The following is a 24,706-nucleotide window of genomic DNA, read 5'->3' as shown; positions in this document are numbered from 1 at the left end:
CCATGCCTCAAACAAAAGAGATCTCAGAAGACCTAAGATTAAGAACTGTTGACTTGCATAAAGCTGGAAAGGGTTACAAAAGTATCTCTAAAAGCCTTGATGTTCATCAGTCCACGGTAAGACAAATTGTCTATAAATTGAAAAAGTTCAGCACTGCTGCTACTTTCCCTAGGAGTGGCCATCCTGCAAAGATGACTGAAATAGCACAGTGCAGAATGCTCAATGAAGTTAAGAAGAATCCTAGAGTGTCAGCTAAAGACTTACAGAAATCTCTGGAACACGCTAACATCTCTGTTGACGAATCTGCTGTCCAAAAAAAAACATTGCCGCAAGTCTGAAGTTTGCAAAAGTGCAACGGGACAGAAAAAAGGAACACACAACACTATGTGTGGAGGAAAAAAGGCACAGCACACCAACATCAAAACCTCATCCCAACTGTAAAGTATGGTGGAGGGAGCATCATGGTTTGGGGTTGCTTTGCTGCCTCAGGACCTGGACAGCTTGCTATCATCGACGGAAAAATGAATTCCCAAGTTTATCAAGACATTTTGCAGGAGAATGTTAGGCTATCTGTCCGCCAATTGAAGCTCAACGGAAGTTGGCTGACGCAACAGGACAACGACCCAAAACACAGAAGTAAATCAACAACAGAATGGCTTCAACAGAAGAAAATACGCCTTCTGGAGTGGCCCAGTCAGAGTCCTGACCTCAACCCGATTGAGTCGGAAGTTTACATACACCTTAGCCAACTACATTTAAACTCAGTTCTTCATAATTCCTGATATTTATCCTAGTAAAAATTCCCTGTTTTAGGTCAGTTAGGATCACCACTCTATTTTAAGAATGTGAAATGTCAGAATAATAGTAGAGAGAATGATTTATTTCAGCTTTTATTCCTTCATCACATTCCCAGTGGGTCAGAAATGTACATGCACTCAATTAGTATTTGGTAGCATTGCCTTTAAATTGTTTAACTTGGGTCAAATGTTTTGGGTAGCCTTCCACAAGCTTCCCACAATAAGTTGGATGAGTTTTGGCCCATTCCTCCTGACAGAGCTGGTATAACTGAGTCAGGTTTGTAGGCCTCCTTGCTCGCACACGCTTTTTTTAGTTCTGCCCACAAATTTTCTATAGGCTTGAGGTCAGGGCTTTGTGATGACCACTCCAATACCTTGACTTTGTTGTATGCTTGTGGTCATTGTCCATTTGGAAGACCCATTTGCGACCAAGCTTTAACTTCCTGACTGATGTCTTGAGATGTTGCTTCAATATATCCACATCATTTTCCTCCTCATGATGCCATCTATTTTGTGAAGTGCACCAGTCCCTCCTGCAGCAAAGCACCCCCACAATATGATGCTGCTACCCCGTGCTTCACGGTTGGGATGGTGTTCTTTTGCCTGCAAGCCTCCCCCTTTTTCCTCCAAACATAACGATGGTCATTATTGCCAAACAGTTCCATTTTTGTTTCATCAGACCAGAGGACATTTCTCCAATAAGTATGATCTTTGTGCAGTTTGCAGTTGCAAACCATAGTCTGGCTTTTTTTATGGCGGTTTTGGAGCAGTGGCTTCTTCCTTGCTGAGCGGCCTTTCAGGTTATGTCGATATAGGACTTGTTTTACTGTGGATATAGATACTTTTGTACCTGGTTCCTCCAGCATCTTCACAAGGTCCTTCGCTGTTGTTTTGGGATTGATTTGCACTTTTCGCACCAAAGTACATTCATCTCTAGGAGACAGAACACATCTCCTTCCTAAGCGGTATGATGGCTGCGTGGTCCCATGGTGTTTATACGTGCGTATTATTGTTTGTACAGATGAATGTGGTACTTTCAGGCATTTGGAAATTGCTCCCAAGGATGAACCAGACTTGTGGAGGTCTACAATTAGTTTTTTCAGGTCTTGGTTGATTTATTTTTATTTTCCCATGATGTCATGCAAAGAGGCTCTGAGTTTGAAGGTAGGCCTTGAAATAGGTACAGGTACACCTCCAATTGACTCAAATGATGTCAATTAGCCTAACAGAAGCTTCTAAAGCCATGACATCATTTTCTGGAATTTTCCAAGCTGTTTAAAGGCACAGTCAACTTAGAGTATGTAAACTTCTGACCCACTGGAATTGTGATACAGTGAATTATAAGTGAAATAATCTGTCTGTAAACAATTGTTGGAAAAATGACTTGTGTCATGCACAAAGTAGATGTCCTAATCGATTTGCCAAAACTATAGTTTGTTAACAAGAAATTTGTGGAGTGGTTGAAAAATGAGTTTTAATGACTTCAACCTAAGTGTATGTAAACTTCTGACTTCAACTGTATATACTGTATTCTAGTCAAGGCTCATCCAATATAACTACTGCTGTACACAGCTTTTCTATTCAATTACTGCCCATACGATCTATTTCACAGCATTATATACATATACTGTATATATATTTATATTCCAGACTCATTCTGAAATTTCTTATTTTCTTTATTTACATTTTGGGGATTTGTCTGTATTGTTTTGCATTGTTAGCTATTACTGCACTGTCGGAGCTAGAAACATTTTGCTGCCATTGCGATAACATCTGCAAAATTGTATTTAATTTGAAAACTATCATTTTTATATAATGGATATTCAGTTCTTGCATGCATAGCTCTGTCTTTGAATTTGAGAGTGGTTACATTTCTCCAGGCCCATCTCTTAGCTTTTGACTAACAGAGGTGAGGTAAATGCTTTGTTATTGTTTCAATTAACTCTTCTAGCTTTAAAGGTATAATCTGCAATATTGGCCGTGCTGACTTCTGTGAATTCTACAAATGTGGGAATCTCGACTACATCATTTTTGGTAGTGGGGGACTGCGTCTACGCTCTCCCTTCGTAAAAGAAATTAAAACATTTCATGTTCATACAAATTATAGGCCCAGATCAGCATCATTGATTTACCCATCGCTGTCAGCAGTGAGGAGGATAGTCCGAGGAAAAGAGAAAATTAAAGAACTATACAGAATGTTTGCCTCTGGGGGTGCTCTTGAGCCAAAAGTGGTCCGTCCCCTAAATGGACAGAAATATTGTCCAGAAATGACCTTTTTGGACATAAAGAGTACAACTCCCTTGTTGTTTTTTTATCATTATTGGGGAATGACTTGGGAATTGGTCGGTGATACAGCCTGGAATCGAACCAGGGTGTCTAGTGATGCCTTGAACACTGAGACGCAGTGCCTTAGACCGCTGTGCCACTCGGGAGCCTCAAGTTATGAAGGCATGAGGATATTGAATGGTGTAGCAAGTAAGGAATTATAATTTAGAATACTGGACATGAACCTTCTTCTGATGGTCTAAAGGTCAGCTATTTTGGTCAGGGAGTTGGTCAACCATGGTTTGCCAGTTCTGTGATAAGAAATTGATGCATTTCAAGAATGTATTTGCACCATATGTTTGTTAGTATTAACTGCCAATATGCCAACATTCCATTCAAACAATGCAGTCAATACACAGCCATACACTAGCTGAAATCAGTTGATGGTAGGACTGATATTGTATCATATAATAGCACTCACAGCTTTCCAAGACAACACAATTTGAGACATTTATGGTCTGTTTACATATATTGTAGAGACTACTTATACATACAATTTGTATAAAACCTGTATAAACTGTATTTATAATTATATGACACGATTTTAGGTTGACAATAATTCTATTACACAATTTCTGATAAATCACAGGCCTTACTTTAATTTTTCTGTGGAAGACAAATCTGGATTATGTTGTACAATTGACTAGGTATCTCCCTTTCCCTAGACTGGGTAGGATTTCTCCCTGACCAATATGGCTGCCATTTTCATTCCATTCTGGAACTTCGAGGGTTTATCATAAGCTCCTCTCCGTATGTAGAGGTCACCCGTAAAGGGCAAACACATTCTGCAAACAGCATCGTCATTGATGAAATCACGCACCATCAATTACTACAATGACCACAATCCATAGCACGGTTTCATGACCGTCACACGGGAGAGGAGCGCCACTAGCTAACTCTATACCACAGTTAGCTAAATGGTTTAACGTGTGTATTTAGCATACTATTTGAAATTGTCCGTTATTTTACAAGACGAATAGCTAGCTACCAACGTGACTGAATGACAGACTGCTTGCTAGCAGTCATATGATAGCAGGTCGCGAGGTGGCGATGCATTCATGAGTCAAACCAAACGACGAGAAGTAAGTGCATTTTGACACTAGGCTAGCTAGCTGTAACGTTACATTTCGGATTTCGCCCAATAGTGTTCTATACTATAACGTAATATTTTCTATCGAAACTGCAGATAACTAGTTAATTGAGTTGACGATAGCTAGCTAGTAAGCCTGTAACGACGCAACGACATGGCTAGCTAGAAACATCTGTAATCTATGTATTAGTTACAGTGACTCCCGATGTTGTGTCCCAAAGCTAGGTAGCCTGCCCGTTCCTTTGCTAGCTAGCTAGTTGGTTGTTGCGTGAATTGACTTGATAGTTGACCACTTGCTAATTGATAGCTATATCTTAAAAAAAAAGAAATATCACAATGATAGACAATATGTTGCTTTTATTTAGCTAAAGGCTAAATGGGTTGCTATCTGTCATCTATTTCCGAGTGATTGTGTCACGTGAGTTGGCACACGGAACTTGCTCACCTCTTTCCAGTTTAGAAACGATTGTTATGCCGGTGTCCGTTTTAGCTTGCGGGCCAAACACCTCTACATTCAGGTTGGTTTTCCATGTAAGAGCGGTGATTTCATGGGATCAGGGGTGTAAATTGTCAAATGCACTTATGGGCTAATGTCTCAACATTGTCATTAGCTGACTAACTAGCTGTAATCTTTAGCTACAGCTAGCTACCTGCTACTGCTAGTTTGCTGTCATTGGCTAGCAAGGTATGTAGTCATTTTGTTTACCAGCCAAATGTCACTGGTTTTGCTAGCATAGGTCTAATCCATAGAAAAATATCACCCAATTATTGCTCTTAGTTAAATGAATGTCTATCGCTAAGCTTGTGATCTAATTAAGTAGTGCAGTGCACAAAACATGGATTACTTGCTAATTAGCAATGTTTTACTATACCAAGTTATCAACCTAACGTTAGTTGTCTCACTAACTGACATGTCTGGTGATGTTTGCCACTGAAGATTGTCTTGCTGAGAATATGACATTGAGTGCGGTGGCAACAAGTTACCTAGCTAGTGTCTTAACTGTCAGTAGCACAACTAACAACGGACGTGTTTCTCTTTCTCACAGGGGAACTGACTTTATGATTTGAAGCACAATGACCACGTCATTGCATTGGTTTCTCATGAATTTGTCCTGGATCAAGGCCACATTGTGAGGGCAGGAAGACAGAGTTACAAAGGACCATGAATCTTCACCAAGTCCTTACTGGGGCTGTCAACCCAGGGGACAATTGTTTTTCTGTAGGTAGCATAAACAACCAACCATTCACGGTAAGATATTTCAGGCAGTCAGTCTCCCTACATTTTAAGGATGCTTTGGGAGTGCTCTGTGCTAGTCCAGCAGCACTGCTCAGAGAAGAGAATCTGATACTATACCCACAGTCTTTCACTGAGCCGATCAATATCAGATTATTTTTCTCTCTGTCCTCTAGTGCAGGCAAAAGTTACATTGTGCTGTTTATGCCGTGTTGACAGTCTGCATTTTGTCCGTATATTTATTCATGGTATTAGTATGCATACTACAGATATCATCTGCTTGTCATGCAATGCAAAGTCATACTAGAAGTTCAACTTTCATTAAATCACCCTTGACAGTTCTTTGTGATTATTGTCCTAACTGAGTAACATTCCTCCCTCATCCCACCCTCTCATGTGATAGGCATATGCCTCTGGCTGTGACGTTGTGATTTTGGGCAGTGACTTTGAAAGGCTACAGATCATCCCAGGAGCAAAGCATGGGAACATCCAGGTGGGCTGTGTGGACAGCTCACTACAGGGAGGCCAGGTAAGAGACATTGTTTCTTGTATTACTTGTCTGGTGTAGTTACTGCAACTTATAGACAATGCTGTTTGGCGAAGAACCAGTTGAGTTTGCATGCTAATATGACCCTATTTGTATATCCATGTCATATTGTTTACATTGCCGTTGCTTTGTATCAATATTGACCATCAATTTGCTATAGGCTATATTGTAGCTAAACCTTTAGCAATATTGACCATTTATTTGCTATATTGTTTCTAAGCAGCAAATATGTGCATTATGATGCAATATTACAAACGTTGAACAATCCCCCAAATCCGAGTAAATTTTAACAAGATGGAACACAGTACAGCAACTCAAGAGAAGCGGGCCTTTTGCCTAAACTCTGTTTAAATCTTATCAAAATGCCATGTTGCCTGGCTCCATTGTGTTTGTCCTAGGTCAACGATGCATTTTAAGCTGTGTACGAGTCATTGAGCTTGGCCAGCTACACCCTGCAAAAGATATCACAATATTTCAGAAAAAGGAAATGAAGAAAGAGAAACAAAATTAGCCAGCCAATACACGGTGGGAAAATGTGGTATGTTGTGACTCACTAGTCACTACTCATGACATGTAGCTCTCCTGACTGTTGGAATAGTCTCCTTATTAGACACAACCTGTATTATCTAAGGAAGTTAGCCTACAGTTATTTTTGTGCCTGACCATGGACTACCTCGTTTTAGATCAGCCAGTAACTTGCAGAGTTAGAAAGAGGAATCAAGTATGTTGGCCTATGTGTTAATTATTGGGTCTGGTGCAGATTTCAAATTATGCTAAGTAGGCATTTAGCATGTGGTAAAATGCTTAACCCTTTACACTCATGGGAATTGGCCTATATGATAAATTGAAATGTTTTTTACAGAATAAATACAAAAAGCATATGTGTAACCATGGTAGCAATTGACAGGGAACAGTTTGGAGAGTGTGGGAAGATTATTCGACCAAAGGTGAGGACACAACTGTTCACCTGACACAAGACTGAATCCGAACATTACGCTGTTGATTTTATGTGCATTTTACATTTACTGTACTTTTCGCCGCATTTGTTGATAAATCATAAGGTCCTCTGGTTACTTTCAGTAACATGATAAGAATATTTATGGAAAACGTGGGGTAGATGCAACATAAAACCATAAAATTACAAAGGTTTGAGTGAGAGGAGTAACTGGTGTCTCCAAGTGTCCACACATCTCTCCATAGTGTGCCCAGTTCCTAAGTCATTTCTCTCTCTCTCTCTCTCTCTCTCTCTCTCTCTCTCTCTCTCTCTCTCTCTCTCTCTCTCTCTCTCTCTCTCTCTCCTCTCTCTCTCTCTCTCTCTCTCTCTCTCTCTCTCTCTCTCTCTCTCTCTCTCTCTCTCTTATATGTAGAGAGAGAATTTTTTTTACTCAAAGAAAAGTCAACTATAAGGTGTTTTTTGTTGTTGTTTACTCTCCAAGCTGTGCCGTTGAACTACAGCAAGCACACTTGTAGTTGTTTTATTTGGAACTCATCCCTGCATCCCCGCCATCACACAATTACTGTTTACGTAATCCAAGAACGGCCCGTTATAAATCGCAATCTGGGTCAAGCGGGCATCATTTTGAAAGCTTGATCTGTTGTCAACAAGACTAGCATGACGGTGTTAGGCTTTCACATTGCCATTCATAGAAAGGAGTCATGAGTGCATTCGGGTGCTTGAGAGGATCAAGTACGTATCAGCGCAGTCCCTTTTATAGTGCAAAGAGCTTGCTCTACTTACTCATTCATTGCTAGATCTGTCTGCGCTGCATTTGCTCCCTAGTCCCCACATGCTGCACAGAAGTTAACTTGAATAATGCGACACGTTATGTTGAAACTGTTCGTTACTGTCTGCAAAAACAATGTCCATACAGGCTAGAACACTTACAATGCAAGACGATGCAGGTAGCTTCCAGCTTTAATTGTAAGCTGACTTTCCTTGCTAGTTTACAGCTGAATTCACTACCCTAGTACTTTGTTCGTGATAATATGCAAACAATGACGCCAAAAATTGCTGATTTCAAAGTTGACTCACCAACATTTTATTAATTCACCTTGTCTCCTTGTCACCAAAAACTCATTCAGTTCTTCATCTTCCTTTACCAAAACAGATTCCACAACCACGAAGTCAGATTCCACAGCCACATTCTGCCTAAGAAATTGTCATTCATTTCTTATACAGGCACACTTAGAAAATAAGAGATTGCTTATTCTATAGAAGGGTTGGTTGTCTAGCAACAAATTTGACGTGTGCACAGTTATGGGGCAAAACAGACGCGGTTGGCTTAGGTTGATGACATGTAAACTATATTTCGTCGCCAATGTTTATTCAACATGTAAATACATTTGCACAATGAGCACTTGTTGTCAAATACCTCGTTACAGTTGTTGTTAGTTAGTGAATTTTACCCATATTAGCATAAACATGAGGTCAGTCAAAATAAGACATGGTATGAAGAAAAAGATGAAACGATTCCCCACATGGCGGACTTCTGCCCCATAGAAACGTGTGCATTGTTTCCGTGACGTTGTCAGCTAACCCATCTATGCAAATGTTGTTAATCAGCACAATAAAGTAGTAAGTTATCTTATCAGTTGCCAATAAAATTATCATTTGTAGCCCAATGGAATCAGCTAAAACAAGCTCAATAACTCACAGCATACACACACTCCTATTGAATAATATGCATTCACCTGTATTGTGAATAGACCTAGGCTGCATCTTGATTTACCCGGTTTATCAATGGATATTTAGCATTCAAATAAATGATTAACAATATATTGTTTTGAAGTTACAAAGTCAAATTGATTGTATCATTTACTCAATTCATGCATACATGGTTGTCTCCAAAAATGTGACAATGTTCAAATGTAATGATATTGAACTAACGATTTAACAGAGCTGTGGCTGAGTTTATCTGTTTGGATCAAGTGCCATTCTGTGACTTTGGCTAATATGTAGTCTTTTTTTTGTGGTATCGTTTTGATATTTAGTATCGTGGTGATATCGAGTATTGTGATACTAAACCTGGTATCATGATAACAGTAGCGTGTGCCACGGTGAATTTTCTTAATAATAGACAGACTAATTCGGTTCGGAACAACCCTTGTAAATGTACATCAAACATAGTGATCATAAACTGACAATATATATTACATGAGTTTTATAATGTGGAAATGTGCACTTCTGGACTCACAGGTATTTGGCTTGCTTGTATGACATCATAGGGGTATTTATTATAATCCTAAATGTCTCATCTTTCAAAATACACCGTTTACATAAGGAAACCATTCAGGTGTCCTAGTGGTTAGAGCGTTGGGCCTGTAACCCAAAGGTTGCTAGATCAAATCCCCGAGCTGACAAGGTAAAAATCTGTCGTTCTGCCCCTGAACAAGGCAGTTAACCCACTGTTCCTAGGCCGTCATTATAAATAAGAACTTGTTCTTAACTGACTTGCCTAGTTAAATAATAAAATTGAAATAAATTCATTAGGCCCTAATCTATGGATTTCGCATGACTGGGAATACAGATATGCAAAAAGGTAGGTGCGTGGATCAGAAAACCAGTCAGTATCTGGTGTCACCACTATTTGCCTCATGCTGCACAATATCTCCTTTGCATAGAGTTGATCGGGCTGTTGATTGTGGTCTGTGGAATGTTGTTCCACTCCTCTTCAATGGCTGTGCAAAGTTTCTGGATATTGGCTGGAATTGGAACACGCTGTCGTACACATCGATCCAGAGCATTCCAAACAGGCTCAATGGGTGACATGTCTGTTGAGTATGCAGGCCATGGAAGAACTGGGACATTTTCAGCCTCCAGGAATTGTGTACTGATCCTTGAGACATGGGGTCATGCATTATCATACTGAAACATGAGGTGATGCTGGCGGATGAATGCCATGGCAATGGGCTTAAAGCATCTCATCACGGTATCTCTATGCATTCAAATTGCCACCAATAAAATGCAATTGTGTTCATTATCTGTAGCTTACAGTGCATTCGGAAAGTATTCAGACGCCTTGACTTTTTCCACATTTTGTTACATTACAGCCTTTTTTCTCAGTCTACACACAATACCCTATAATGACGAAGCAAGAACTGAAATATCACATTTACATACGTTTTCAGACCCGTTACTCAGTGCTTTGTTGAAAGGGAAATCAGAGAGGTGCGAGGGGCTGCCTTAATCGACATCCACGTCTTCGGCGCCTGGGGAACAGTGGGTTAACTGCCTTGCTCAGGAGCAGAACGACAGATCTTTACCTTATCAGCTTGGGGATTCGATCCAGAAACCTTCCGGTTACTGGCCCAACACTCTAACCGCTAGAAGCACCTTTGTCAGCGATTACAGCCCAGAGTCTTATGTATGACACTACAAGTTTGGCACACCTGTATTTGGGGAGTTTCTCCCATTCTTCTCTGCAGATCCTCTCAAGCTCTGTCATGTTGGATGGGGAGCGTCGCTGCACAGCAATTTGAGGTCTCTCCAGAGATGTACGATCGGGTTCAAGTCCGGGCTCTGGCTGGGCTTCTCAAGAACATTCAAAGACTTGTCCCAAAGCCTCTCCGGCTTTGTCTTGGCTGTGTGCTTAGATTCATTGTCCTTTTCGAAGGTGAACCTTCACCTCAGTCTGAGGTCCTGAGCGCTGTGGAGCAGGTTTTCATCAAGGATCTCTCTGTACTTTGCTCTGTTCATCTTTCCCTTGATCCTGACTAGTCTCCCAGTCCATGCCGCTGAAAAACATCCCCCACAGCATGCTGCCTCGATCATTCTTCACTTTAGGGATGGTGCCAGGTTTCTTCCAGACGTGACGCTAGGCATTCAGGCCAAAGAGTTCAATCTTGGTTTCATCAGACCAGAGAATCATGTTTCTCATGGTCTGGGAGTCTTTAGGTACCTTTTGGCAAACTCCAGGCGGGCTGTCGTGCCTTTTACTGAGGAGTGGCTTCCTTCTGGCCACTCTACCATAAAGGCCTGATTTGGTGGAGTGCTGTAGAGATGGGAGAACCTTCCAGAAGGAAAACCATCTCCACAGAGGAACTCGGTGACCATCGGATTCTTGGTCACCTCCCTGACCAAGGTCCTTCTCCACCGATTGCTCTAGGAAGAGTCTTGGTGGTTCCAAACTTCTTCCATTGAAGAATGATGGAGGCCACTGTGTTCTTGGGGACCTTCAATGCTGCAGACATTTTTGGGTACACTTCCCCAGGTCTGTGTCTCGACATAATCCTGTCTCTACTGGAAAATTCCTTCGACCTCATGGCTTGGTTTTTACTCTGAAATGCACTGTCAACTGTGGGCCCTTTATATAGGCAGGTGTGTGTGCCTTTCCAAATCATGTCCAATCAATTGAATTTACCACAGGTGGACTCTAATGAAGTTGTAGAAACATCTCAAAGATGATCAATGGAAACTAGATGCATCTGAGCTTAATTTCGAGTCTTAGCAAAGGGTCTGAATACCTAAGGTATTTGGTTTTTATTTTTAATAAGCAAAACTTTCTAAACCTGTTCTCGCTTTGTCATTATGGGATATTGTGTGTAGAGGGGGAAAAAATACTTGAATCCATTTTAGAATAAGGCTATAACGTAACAAAATGTGGAAAAAGTAAAGGGGAATACTTTACGAGTGCGTTGTATGCCTGCCCATACCATAACCCCACCGCCACCATGGAGCACTCTATTCACAGCATTGACATCCGCAAACCGCTCACTCACATGACGCCATACACGCTGTCTACCATCTGCCCGGTACAGTTCAAACCGGGATTCATCCGTGAAGAGCACACTTCTCCAGTGTGTCAGTGGCCACTGAAGTTGACTACGGAGCCAAACTGAGGTCAGGTCAAGACCCTGGTGAGGATGACGAGCACGCAGATGAGCTTCCCTGAGACAGTTTGTGCAGAAATCCTTTGGTTGTGCAAACCCACAGTTTCATCACAGGGTGAAGAAGCCGGATGTGGAGGTCCTGGGCTTATGTGGTTTGCGGTTGTGAGGCTGATTTGGACGTACTGCGAAATTCTCTAAAACGACATTTGAGGCAGCTAATGTTACAGAAATGAACATTCAATTATTTGGCAACAGGTCTGGTGGACATTGCCGCAGTCAGCATGCCAATTGCAAGGTGCAGCTGTGTAATGATCACACTGTTTAATCAGCTTTTCGATATGCCATGCCTGTCAGGTGAATGGATTATCTTGGCAAAGGAGAACTGCTCACTGACAGGGATGTAAACAAATTTGTGCACAAAATTTGAGCGAAATAAGCTTTTTGTAACATTTCTGGGATCTTTTATTTCAGCTCATGGAATATGGGACCAACACTTTACATGTTGTTTTTATATTTTTATTCAGTATGCGTAGGCCTGTTAATTTACAGAATTTACCTCACTCAGACAACAAAACATTTGCAAAAGTTGCCCAATTAGTGGGAGGGATTGGCTTGTCACCCAAGTTCTGAACATCTGTCAGTCAAAATCCATACTCCGATGTGAACTGCACAGCCAGAGTTCTGACGTCATATAAAGCATGTTACTGTACCGCAATTTCATTCCAATTTTAAAATGTATCGGTGTCCAAATCTATTATGTTCAACCTGTATACAGGTACGAGTGTAAAGGGCTACAGTAAAATTACATTACGTTTCTAAGGTTGCTAAGATGTTTTATAATTCATGTGGTTATTTACAATTTGTGAGGATGCTGTTACCACAACTATCTTAAGTCATAATTGCAGTACTCATACCTTTAATCATCTTCACTCTAACCATTAGGCTGCAGCTCATAGTCCTTTCAAAAGTCACAAGTATTGTGCTTGGTACTTGTTATGGTATAATGAGAGTGAGAAGGTCAAGCCTTCACATTGAATAAAATGTCCCTTCTCTTCAATTGCTGCTGACAGGTTGCAGCTTCCTATGGAAGTATTGTCTGTGTCTTTGAGCCAGTTCAGCTCATGAACCAGAAGGACAGGACATCAGCAGTAAGTGCTAATTGTATTGATTCTCTAATAGTAATTGATTCTTACTGACTGCGCTGCAGTGTAACTTCCTGATACAAGTAATATGTGAGGAAATGATTAATTTATTGTTCCTAATGACTTGGTTTTGACAATTTGGATTTGATCGTTTGAATGCTTGTGTTCTTACAGGAACTGAGCTACCAGTGGCAGAAGAGTGGACAGTTTGTTTTGCAGTCCATAGTGCGTAACCTGGCCTGGGACCCCACAGGTAAATCCATTATTCTATGTATATTTGGTATCTTTCCAAATCCAAAAGGCACTCGAACATCTGAGCTATCTTTGTTACAGGTGCATAGTAACAGTTGAATAACATGAGAAAAAATAAGAAACCCACACACTGCTCTTGATAGTATCACTGCTCTGTAATAAGTTTTATGGATCCACGTTAAGATTACACACTGCTCTTGATACTATCTTTGCAAATTAAAAAGCCCTGTGTTCTTTAAAAATAATCTCCATTGTCTGATTTTTGTTTTATATTTTGCACACAGGCACTCGTCTCTTAACTGGGTCCGCTAGCCTCCAGCTGTGGTCCAATATCAGCGATGGTTTTGATGAGGAAGGGGAACAGACAGACATGACCATTGGTGACCCTCAGTGTCCCTGGAGGTGTATCTGGCACTGCAAGTAAGAACTGCACTGTGAAATAGTCCTAATGTTTAGAAAAAAAAACATTCTCATGGATCCATCTGATGTATTGTTGTGTCCCCCTCGTCTTAATAGAACCGCCTCCCCAATTCAGCTCATGAAGTTCTCTCCAGATGGAGAATTCTTTGCTACTGCCGGACAGGTGGGTGGCCTTTGGTGTCCATTCATGTGCATAAAGATGTTCCTTTTTTTAAGTAAAGACCTTACAGAGAAACGCATTCTAACAACAGCCATGTAATCCTTTGTGTACTAACTCCCGGTGATGCCGTTGTTTTCAGGACGACTGTCTGGTCAAAGTGTGGTACGGCACCAGCAAATGGCAGTCTGGCGTGACCAAGCTATTCACCCCACCGGAGCACAACGCTCAGGGCGAGCTCGACTTCTCTTTTGTCTACCTGGCACACCCACGCTCTGTAACGGGCTTCTCCTGGAGGAAGACCAGCAAGTACATGCCACGGTAAGGCCCATCGTTAAGTCTTTAGAATATGTTTATCCATACCTGACCTGATGGAGTTGTGTCCTCTGTGTTTTTCCCTCCAGGGGTTCAGTGTGCAATGTTCTACTGACATGCTGTAAGGACAGTGTGTGTCGCCTGTGGGCCGAGACCCTGCTTCCCAGTGACAGCTTGCTGTCCGGACACACGCTCAGTCACGTTAATAATAACGGACAGAGCAGCGACTCACTGAAATCGTCAGGCAGCAAGAAGACTCCCTCTCGTATCAAAACGCAGGACAGGAATCCCCTGGAGGTAGGAAGAATGTTTCCACCGTGTAGTCCATCAGGCTGGTGAGAAGTTTAGAGAGCGTAACAGGCTTAGAGCTAAAAGGATATCTGACAGGAAGCTCATTTTCCATGCTTCGCAGCCCTTGAGAACATCACTAAAAAAATCTTGTTTCTATACAGTACATCCATTAATTAAAGTACGTCTGTTCATTTTGCTGACAAACATATTTAGTTTTTTGTTGAGGTGCTCTAGTTATATGATCAGATGCATTGCCTTCACTTTAGTTGTGTACAGAACTTTTCCTTATTGGAAGACTGTCATTACATGGTTATGCATCTCGCCAGAAAATATTAAGGAGCAAGGGACGAATTACATTGCAGGAAAAATAGATATGCAAATGTATATTCAATGCCCAGAGGAAAGTCTGCTAACATTGCTGAGTTATTCATTAACATCACTGACTGCGATATCAGAGGTACTATTTTACTCTCGGTCTGGTTTTCCAAAGCATATGAGGGCGAGATACCTACTTAGGAGCCGTTTTGTTGCTTCAGTTGAATCTGCAGGAGTCGTGGAGAGCCCCCTTGAGAGGTGTGGCCCAGCCCTCACTGACCGGCCGCCTCCCGACCCAGCAGAACAGTCACCACAACCACAAGACCAACAGCGTGCCTCATGCCAACGCTCTCTGCCACTTCCACATCGCTGCCAGTATCAACCCTGCCACAGGTACCGCACACAAACAGTGGTTCAGTGGCATTAAGTTCAGTGGCATTAATTCAAGGATGTTTACATTGTTTACATTGCTTAACAGTTCATTTTAGGATAACAGAGCCTGTCGTAAACCCCCTCTGTACTTCATGCATAAGAATGACAACGCAGAGGTTATGCCTAAGAGTCAATATTATAAGCCCCTCTAACTGACCGTTAGTGATGGAGGGTGGAGTTGATACAGATTTTTGACAATATATTGTATCGTTTTGACAACATCGCAATATTATTAGGCTGTACCTGCACCAAAATACCAGTATTTTTCCTTCATAGCTTGTACTCCATATTTTTTTTTAGAATGGGGAGCTAATTTGTTTCCCACACTTTTTATTTCCATGAATGATCAAAACTCGTTTTCTCATGGCTCTCGCTTCCCTCTGCAGCAGACATATTGTGAGCAATGTTTGGACCATGGAATCGCAATACAATCACAGTATTGGATCGCAATACGTATACAATCGTATCGGCACCTAAGTCTTGTGAAATCGGTTCACTGACATTATCGGCCGATTATAGCAGTATCGGACGATAATTCAACCGTTAAACGATATTCAATAAATGGGATGGAAAAAGGGAATCTTATGTTTATCTGAACAATTGCGGCCATACTCATGATGTCATTGTCACAATGTATGAAATCGGCATTTTTAAGCATAGTTAATGGACAATTGCTCTTTTGGATGCCAATTCAGGAGAATTCAGTGTGGAAAAATGACACTTTTTCATTTCCCCACTGTGAAACAGTATATCGTCAGATATATCGGAAAGAGTACGTTTTGTCCCCCCAAAAAATCGGAATCGATATCGGACCAAAAATACCACATCGGTCTGGCTCTGGCAATTCCCAACTCTACTGATCATCACACATATTATGGGATCATGTGACCTGCCAAAGAACAACCAGGTAGAGGATTGCACAATTTCATACTGCGCCCACCCCTGCAGGTTTTTTTGCCGACATCCCACCTGCTCCCGCCAGGAGCTGTTAAAATTACACATCTTCAAAACCTCCATCTTATGCATTATATTGTGCAATGAATGCATGATTTCACAAGACATTTGCTGGTTGGAATAAAGTCAAACTCATTTAAAGCAGCCCAGACAGAAAGTCCCTGTTCACCTTGTAAACCTCCAATTCCAATCATCTCAATTCAAACTGTCAGTAAGCGAATGGAAAGGCAACAAATAGGCTATTGATAGGCTGACTAGTGCCCAATCATAATAGCCATTATTTCATTACCTGTAGAAAATGATTAACATACTTTCCAGTGAGAACTGCAAGCTGATAATTGCTTTTATAATTCATCACAAGTGGCCACAAACTCAATCACATCAGATCAAAATATATATATATATATATATATTTGCCACCACTACTGTTTGAAGCAGGCATGAGCCGGTTTTGTAACGAGCCCCAGTTAGAGGCCAGGAGAGGAGCCAGAATGACTGAGAGGGATTCATGTGATAAGTGGTTTTATAACAGATCACAGTGCATTTAAACGGCGATACGGCCATTATTAAATCATTTGCGGAAATAAAATAATATTTGTCTTTCTGACCGTCCGCTGCCCGCCCGCAGCATGATCCATTCCGACCGCGCGGCACATTTCTCTGTCGGGCGATATGGGAGTCCCAGGGTAATGCAGGGCTCTGCAACCAGGACCAACTCTGGGCACAAATGACTGTACACCAGTTAAGTGATTCAGTATGGGTGTGTTGTTTGGAGCAGATATCCCCCTGCTGCCCTCTATCACGTCGCTGTGTGGGGGAGATGACGAGGAGCCTGGCGGGCCCTTCACCGTGCACTGGCTCAACAACAAGGAGCTGCTTCTCACCCTGGCCATGGAGGTGTTCCTGCAGCAGCTCAGAGGCAGTGTGGAGCAGAACAACTCGGAACACTCCCAGGAGGGTAGGTACTAGGTAGAGGGCAGGGGTGGATTCATTAGGACACAATGTTTTGCAACGGAAAATGCTTTGTAAAGAAAACAAGCTTTTTTTAATTGGACAAGTTCATGTTAGTACCTCAGAGTTGTGGCTGTTTGCTTAGGTTTTGTTCCTAGTGAATACACCAGGGGTAGGCAACCCTTGTCCTGGAGATCCTTGCTAATTAATGACCTTAATTTATCCTTCAAGTAAGGGTGGACAAAAATCCGTAGTCACCTGGCCCTCCATGGAATGTGTTTGACACATGTGCCCTAAATGATTGCGTTCTCACACTTTACCAGATTGCACAACATGTCATAAAATAAAAAGTCATAGACGAATATAATAAACTTTTTTAGAGGCAATCTGCAGTTGCTTCATCCAATTTGGAGTTAATGAAATGTACCCACTGTTTCTTGAACAATATAACTTATCCCTCATGAGCTTAGTTCATCTGTCGTATCTCATCAGAACCCAAAATAAAAGCTTGTTTTACTCCACTGTTTGTAAACAAAGTAAACGTAAAGAAACACTATATAGTCACAAAACGGTTAAAACTGTAATTTTGTCATGGATGGTCAGCCCTGGCTTCCGTAGCTCTATGAATTTGAGTAGTTACATTTCTCCAGCCCTATCCCTCAGCTGTTTAACAAAACGGTTGGGGAGATCGCTTTATTGTTTCACCTGCTGATTGCCGCTTTAACCTAGAAATGAAAGGTCTTTGGATGTGAGCTCTCCTGTCTGTCGGTCTGTCTCCCAGAGCCTGACTATGAGGAGGTAGAGGAGGCTTCTAGGCGAGCGGCAGAGCGAGGACCCGACGTGGCGTCCACCCAGCTGCCTGCTGCAGCGGTGGAGCACCAGGTAGAGGTGCTACTGGAGGACTGGAACAGAGGGGCAGACATGCTGTTCAGTATCCACCCCATGGATGGCTCTCTGCTGGTGTGGCATGTGGACTGGCTGGATGAATATCAGCCCGGCATGTTCCGGCAGGTCCAGGTATGTTATCTTCATCAGTAAAGCAACCTAGCTGACATTTCTGTTGTTTTGCATCACAATACAGTGCCTTCGGTAAGTATTCAGACCCCTTGACTTTTTCCACATTACGTTACATTACAGTCTTATTCTAAAATGGATTCAATTGTTTTTCCCCATAATGTTCAGATCTTCAGTTTCTTGGCAATTTCTCGCTTGGAATAGCCTTCATTTCTCTGAACAAGAGTAGACTGACGAGTTTCAGAAGAAAGTTCCTTGTTTCTGGCCATTTTGAGTCTGTAATCGAACCCATAAGTGCTGATGCTCCAGATACTCAACTAGTCTAAAGAAGGCCAGTTGTATTGCTTCTTTAATCAGAACTACAGTTTTCAGTTGTGCTAACATAATTGCAAAAGGGTTTAATGATCAATTAGCCTTTTTTTAAATGATAAACTTGGATTAGCTAACACAACGTGCCATTGGAACACAGGAGTGATGGTTGCTGATAATGGGCCTCTGTACGCCTATGTAGATATTCCATAACAAATCAGCCGTTTCCAGCTACAATAGTCATTTACGACATTAACAATGTCTACACTGTATTTCTGATACATTTTCTGGTATTTTGATGGACAAAGATTTTAGCTTTTCTTTCAAAACAAGGACATTTTTAAGTGAACCCAAACTTTTGAACCGTGGTGTATGTAAATGTGATATTTCTGTTTTTTATTTGTAATAAATTAGCTGTTTTTGAGTTAACATTATGGGGTATTGTGTTTAGATTGATGAGGGGAAAAAACTATTTAATCAATTTTAGAATAAGGGCGTAACGTAACAAAAAGTAATGTGGAAAAAGTCAAGGAATCTGAATACTTTCCGTAGGCACTGTATATGTATGTGATCGAACTGCATGTGATCTCTGATGGATTGACCTACCCTGTCATAAAAAGTATCAGTAAAGCTGCATAACTGACATTTCTATGGTTTCTGCTTCACAATAGAACATAACCTTTTCTGAGTCAAGATCACTTGTGCAGCCAAAAAGCAAGCCATGAACTACCGCTCAGACTTTTAACCTAATACAGTTTTGGAGGAATTAGGTTTGTGCAGTAGGCCTAATACATTATCACAGCATATTGTCTGTATGCTTGGCCTTTCAATATTGTTCTTCTCAGACTGTATTATATTTCAAATCTCGAGCTTTGGTAACAAAATAGATCACTTGGCGCAGCACTTGCGAGGCACAGCTGAGCAAAAATGTAAATAATTCGCTTTTTATTTTACTGGACTGATGGTACCTGCATCTGATGGCCATAGTGCTTTCAAGACAACTGTGAAAAAAGAACATCAAATCATGATGTCAGTGATCTTCAGGTCTGAGCTCTGGAAAGATGCCCGAGTTCCCGACTTTGAATTCTGAGTTGGATGACCGTTCAAAAAGATTCTTCCAAGTCGGATCTTGTTTTTTTCCCCCCAGAGTTACTAGTTGTGTTGAACCCACTGAAGTCTGAGATTTCCGAGTTCCCAGTTGTTTTGAACACTATATGTTTGTCTCAGCGGATGGACCATAGAGAGGGGACTCAGTCTTCCACCTGACGGCTAAACTCGAGTCGCACCACATCCAAATCATACACAAATTCGTGTTGTTCCTATGACCAGAGAAAGTGAAATTCCTTGATATTAAAATAGACACGATGAGCTGCTAATAATAAAGAACGCAGGGCTATTGATACATTTAGCTACTCGTTCATTGCAGCGCGAGTGGAAGTAGAGATGTTTTTATGTTTTGTAATGGTGTTGAATAAAAAGAGAAACATAAAAACAGCAGCTCTTTGCTGTATTCTTTGACATTCTCTCTGGTCTTTTATAAAGTTATGAAATCTAATGTAGGTTAATATCAAAGTTTACTGTGGCCGGGGTCAGTTGGCACTGAAGCTATAGGCATGGTAATTTGGAGCTATCCGATTGGCCAGCGCAGTAGATGTACTCGATTTCGCCACAGATCTTCTGGTCTGCTGAGTAGGCAAATTTTTAAAATATTTTCAGGCAAATGAAATGGTTCAAAACGGGAACACTTTGCCTAACTGGTGCACAGGACTTCTGAATCAAAGGCACCTACCGCCAACAGCGCAATAAAAAAAAGAAAAAAAGAAGCGCAAGCCTTTATCGTTGGCTTTTCTACAGAAATGTGTGGTGAGGCCTCCTGAGTGGTGCAGCGGTCTAAGGCGTCACTACAGATCTGGATTCGATCCTGGGCTGTGTTGCAGCCTGCCCCGAACGGGAGACCCATGAGGCGGCGCACAATTGGCCCAGCATGGTCCGTGAAGGGTTTGGCTGGCCCGGATGTCCTTGTCCCATCGCGCTCTAGTGACTCCTGTGGCGGGACGGGCGCATGCACACTGACAAGGTTGCCAGTTGTACGGTGTTTCCTCCGACATATTGGTGTGGCTGGCTTCCTGGTTAAGCGAGCAGTGTGTCAAGAAGCAGTGCGGCTTGGCAGGGCCGTGTTTTCAGAGGACGCACGGCTCTCGACCTTTGCCTCCCCCGAGTCCGTACAGGAGTTGCAGCGATGGAACAAGACTGGAGCTACCATGAAATTGGGGAGAAAAAGGGTTAAAAAAAAAATCGAAAGAAATGTGTGGTGATCGACTAGGAATTCCGGTTGGTGACCACTGCAGTAAAATAATAAATTGGATATACAGTGCCATAAAGTATTCGTACCCCTTGACTTATTCCGCATTTTGTTGTTATAGCCCGAATTCAAAATGTATTAAAATAAATAAAAATCGCACCCTTCTATACAATTAAAAAAAAAAATAAAAAAAAAAAAAAAATGTATTCAAAATGAAATGCGGAAATCTCATTTACATACAGTACCAGTCAAAAGTTTTAGAACACCTACTCATTTAAGGGTTTTTCTTTATTTTTACTATTTTCTACATTGTAAAATAATAGTGAAGACATCAAAACTAACACACATGGAATCATGTAGTAACCCGAAGTGTTGAGTAAATCAAAATATATATTTTATATTTGAGATTCTTCAAAGAAGCCACCCGTTGCACACTTAACAGATGCTCTTATCCAGAGCGACTTACAGTAGTGAGTCCATACATTTATTTATTTTTTTCATACTGGTCCCCTGTGGGAATTGAACCCACAACCCTGGCCTTGCAAGCGCCATGCTCTACCAACTGAGCTACACGGGACTAGTTGTCTTCAGACATTTCCCTCACATTCCCTTTTCTCACTGATAATTATTTACATTTTATTCATTTGGTTATTGCTTAAACTATCAAAGGAGGTTCTATCAAAATACATCATAAGTAAGCGAAATCAACACACAAAACCAGACACTTCATCTTTTCAAACCCTTCATTATGGGCTGTACAATCCAACTTGCAAAACCATTGCAGTAGAAGGTTTTAACTTAAGACTTTCGCTTCATACAGTTACACATGCTTCATTAGACAATTTCATTTACGGATTCTGGAAATGACATTTCAGCTGGAGCTTTTGTTGTGAGTGGCATGTAAATGACAGATCGACATCTCAATGCATTTTTTTCCCTAAATGACTACATTTTTCAGTGTGCAGACCTCCACAATCAACCTGATACCCCAAATAAACAATTTTGGACAAGCCTAAATCAATTACGGGCACGGTTGACCCCCCCCCCCCCCCCCTTCACGGCACTCATTCTTCTGGCGTTTCTTCATTTTCTTCTTCAGATAGTGTTTCAGTTTGTCCTCCCAATGACACATGTTCAAAGTCTATGACCCTTGATCATTTCCCGTTTCAATATCTGGGGAATAATCTGATTTTCCAAAGCACCTGAGCATCATCCTTTATGGTCCATTATGTCTTGTCCAATTTCCTACCAGTACGTCAGCAGCATAAGAGAAGTTTGGACGGGATATCTCTCCATGCTCACTCCACGTGGACTCATGTTGCACTCCTGAGAGAAAAGGCAGTTGATAGCTTTGACTGGATGCTGTGTACTGGTTGCTGGCTCGGACTCAGGTTTCAGGTAGAAGTGGTGAAGCGCCATATTGAACGGTATTGTCGCCATTGCTTCAGCCGGTTAGAGGGTGATGAGGCTCACACTGTTCTTGGTCGAATTATCCCTTTCGTGCATCGAGATACCATCTGTGGTCACCTTCGCCATAACCTTGAGAGAGGACAGACCAGAACAACAGTTTAGTTTGGGTCATTTCTGATTCAGGAAATTCAGACCAACTATTTACTGTATGACAAATTATTACTACTACCAATATTATTAATCCAAATGTCTAAGACACGTGTCAAAAAGAATAACACAAATTGGCTTATACTCCCCGATCATCTTGGCGACCTCACTGCAGAATTACAGAGTCAGGGAGTTAGAGGGCTAATCCTTAGGGAGAAATCCCGACCATCCAGCAGACCCACTCTGGTGAGATTTTTATTGAAGCAAGACAAAAACAAAACAATACACACAACAACATGCACTTCTTCCCTTTTGACATGACTTATAATGTGATTTATGCATCCAAAAATAACAACACCACCACGATTGGGCCGAATCACACACGGGACTATTGATCAATTATAAACTTCTTCCCGATTTATCAGTGTTTACAAATTACATTTAAATCTCACCCAATGTCTCTAGCAAAGTCCGAACAGAGGTCATTCAACCCCCTTGAGTGTTTCTTTCCCTTTTCTTTCCCTGTACCTCACTCATTATTTAAAAACATTTCAAACATTTTGTGTACCAGGTTTACATTGGGTTTTTCAGTAAATTTCTTATAAAAAGAATTTACATGTATACAACCAAAATTCGGACAATAGATGCTTCAGAAAATGTCATTTGTGTGCCCTTTTAACGCGCATCCTTTCTAATCTGTGAGAACCCACTAAAACCAAAAGAAAAAGACCCCACACAATAAATCACAGTATATAACACTTGGGTTGTGTGTGGTTGCTGGCATGTGTGGTAAAACGTAGGGTAAAAACAAACAAATTGGCCAGGCCTTACTTAATTTGGGAGCTCCCTTAACAGCTGGATCCAGGCACCTTTGTACTGTGTAGTACACAGTCTCAATAACGTCTCTCCTAAGGCACCTGCCTCAGGAAGCCTTTCAAATGAAGAGATACAGAATCATTGGTAAACTTAGTCAGTCCTAACAATTCTTAATCGAGTTTACTACATTTTGGGCAGGAAATCCTGTATACAAAATCTAGTTGATAGTGTCCCGTTAAGTGGAATAGGCACCTTCTAAAGTAAACAATCCCAGAGGCCCTTTCTTGTAATCTCATAATGTTGACCTGTTGCATTGACATATGTCCTGCACTGACTGTCCCTGTGACATCAACTAGTCAAAATATGAAACATGTTGTTTTAACAAATCTGCTAGGTCCTTCAAAGTTGGTGCTGGCTTATCAGCTCAATATTTGGGTACTACAAATATTTACTTGGATCTGCTTACATTTTGGACACAGTTCCACGTAATGGAAACAGATTTTTGTTTTAGGTGGCATTACCTTCTTACTTAAATCACTGGTGTTACCCAAACTATAGCATTGAGTAATGATAATTGGACATTTTCAAAAACGTATCTTTTTCAATTATTCATACCTCTGTCCCAATTGTCCCACTATGTCCCTTTTACAGCCTGTTTGAGTTCAGTGAGTAGCACGTATTTTCACTGGTGGGTTATCTATTTGTCCACAGGAAGCTTATCTCTAACCCAAACACCAGATGGCAGTCTCTAATATATTGTCCCAAGGCTCAATCCCTCCATTTGTCATGTGACCTTTTATTGAAACATTGTCTTCTTCAAATTACTAAGATATTGCATTATTAGAGTGCTTTCTGAAAGCCACTAATATTACCATTTACTTTGTTGATTTCACTAGTCTCCATATCTGTTTCCTTCAAGACCCTCCCAATCATTCCATAGTAAGTCTGGCACCTGAGACAGTATAAACTGGGAGGCAGTGTCAGACCCCTACACCTCCTGGGGGAGTGGTTCAGGACAGACTGGAAAACAGTGTCAGACCCCTACTCCTCCTGGGGGAGTGGTTCAGGACAGACTGGAAAACAGTGTCAGACCCCTACTCCTCCTGGGGGAGTGGTTCAGGACAGACTGGAAAACAGTGTCAGACCCCTACATCTCCTGGGGGAGTGGTTCAGGACAGACTGGAAAACAGTGTCAGACCCCTACTCCTCCTGGGGGAGTGGTCCAGGATAGACTGGAAAACAGTGTCAGACCCCTACTCCTCCTGGGGGAGTGGTTCAGGACAGACTGGAAAACCCGGTCAGCCCATACTCCTCCTGGGGGAGTGGTTCAGGACAGACTGGAAAACAGTGTCAGACCCCTACATCTCCTGGGGGAGTGGTTCAGGACAGACTGGAAAACAGTGTCAGACCCTTACTCCTCCTGGGGGAGTGGTTCAGGACAGACTGGAAAACAGTGTCAGACCCCTACATCTCCTGGGGGAGTGGTTCAGGACAGACTGGAAAACAGTGTCAGACCCCTACACCTCCTGGGGGAGTGGTTCAGGACAGACTGGAAAACAGTGTCAGACCCCTACTCCTCCTGGGGGAGTGGTTCAGGACAGACTGGAAAACAGTGTCAGACCCCTACTCCTCCTGGGGGAGTGGTTCAGGACAGACT

General features: G+C 41.7%; 1 protein-coding gene across 7 annotated transcripts in view; it reads left to right on the top strand.

Moving 5' to 3' along the window:
* The first annotated feature begins 3,919 nt into the window (after positions 1-3,919).
* dmxl1 (Dmx like 1) overlaps positions 3,920-24,706 on the top strand; it is a 63,359-nt gene continuing 42,572 nt past the window's right edge. For 5 of the 7 annotated variants that reach the window (XM_082968697.1, XM_082968699.1, XM_082968696.1 and 2 more), the window contains exons 1-12: positions 3,920-4,204; positions 5,259-5,461; positions 5,850-5,975; positions 12,893-12,970; positions 13,139-13,217; positions 13,501-13,636; positions 13,733-13,799; positions 13,936-14,114; positions 14,198-14,405; positions 14,936-15,107; positions 16,879-17,058; positions 17,833-18,068. In XM_082968697.1, coding sequence (XP_082824823.1) covers positions 5,375-5,461; positions 5,850-5,975; positions 12,893-12,970; positions 13,139-13,217; positions 13,501-13,636; positions 13,733-13,799; positions 13,936-14,114; positions 14,198-14,405; positions 14,936-15,107; positions 16,879-17,058; positions 17,833-18,068 — 1,548 coding nt within the window. In that variant the 5' untranslated portion in view covers positions 3,920-4,204; positions 5,259-5,374. Of the gene's footprint in view, positions 4,205-4,228; positions 4,744-5,258; positions 5,462-5,849; positions 5,976-12,892; positions 12,971-13,138; positions 13,218-13,500; positions 13,637-13,732; positions 13,800-13,935; positions 14,115-14,197; positions 14,406-14,935; positions 15,108-16,878; positions 17,059-17,832; positions 18,069-24,706 lie in introns of those variants that run through there. The other 2 variants (XM_082968694.1, XM_082968695.1) reach the window with 2 other exon arrangements.

The sequence above is a fragment of the Salmo salar genome, chromosome 24, assembly GCF_965601325.2.
Source record: "Salmo salar chromosome 24, fSalSal1, whole genome shotgun sequence".
In the NCBI taxonomy this organism is placed as follows: Eukaryota; Metazoa; Chordata; class Actinopteri; order Salmoniformes; family Salmonidae; genus Salmo; species Salmo salar.
The sequence above is the reverse complement of the archived record's forward strand: the minus strand, read 5'-3'. Positions and strand labels throughout refer to the sequence as shown.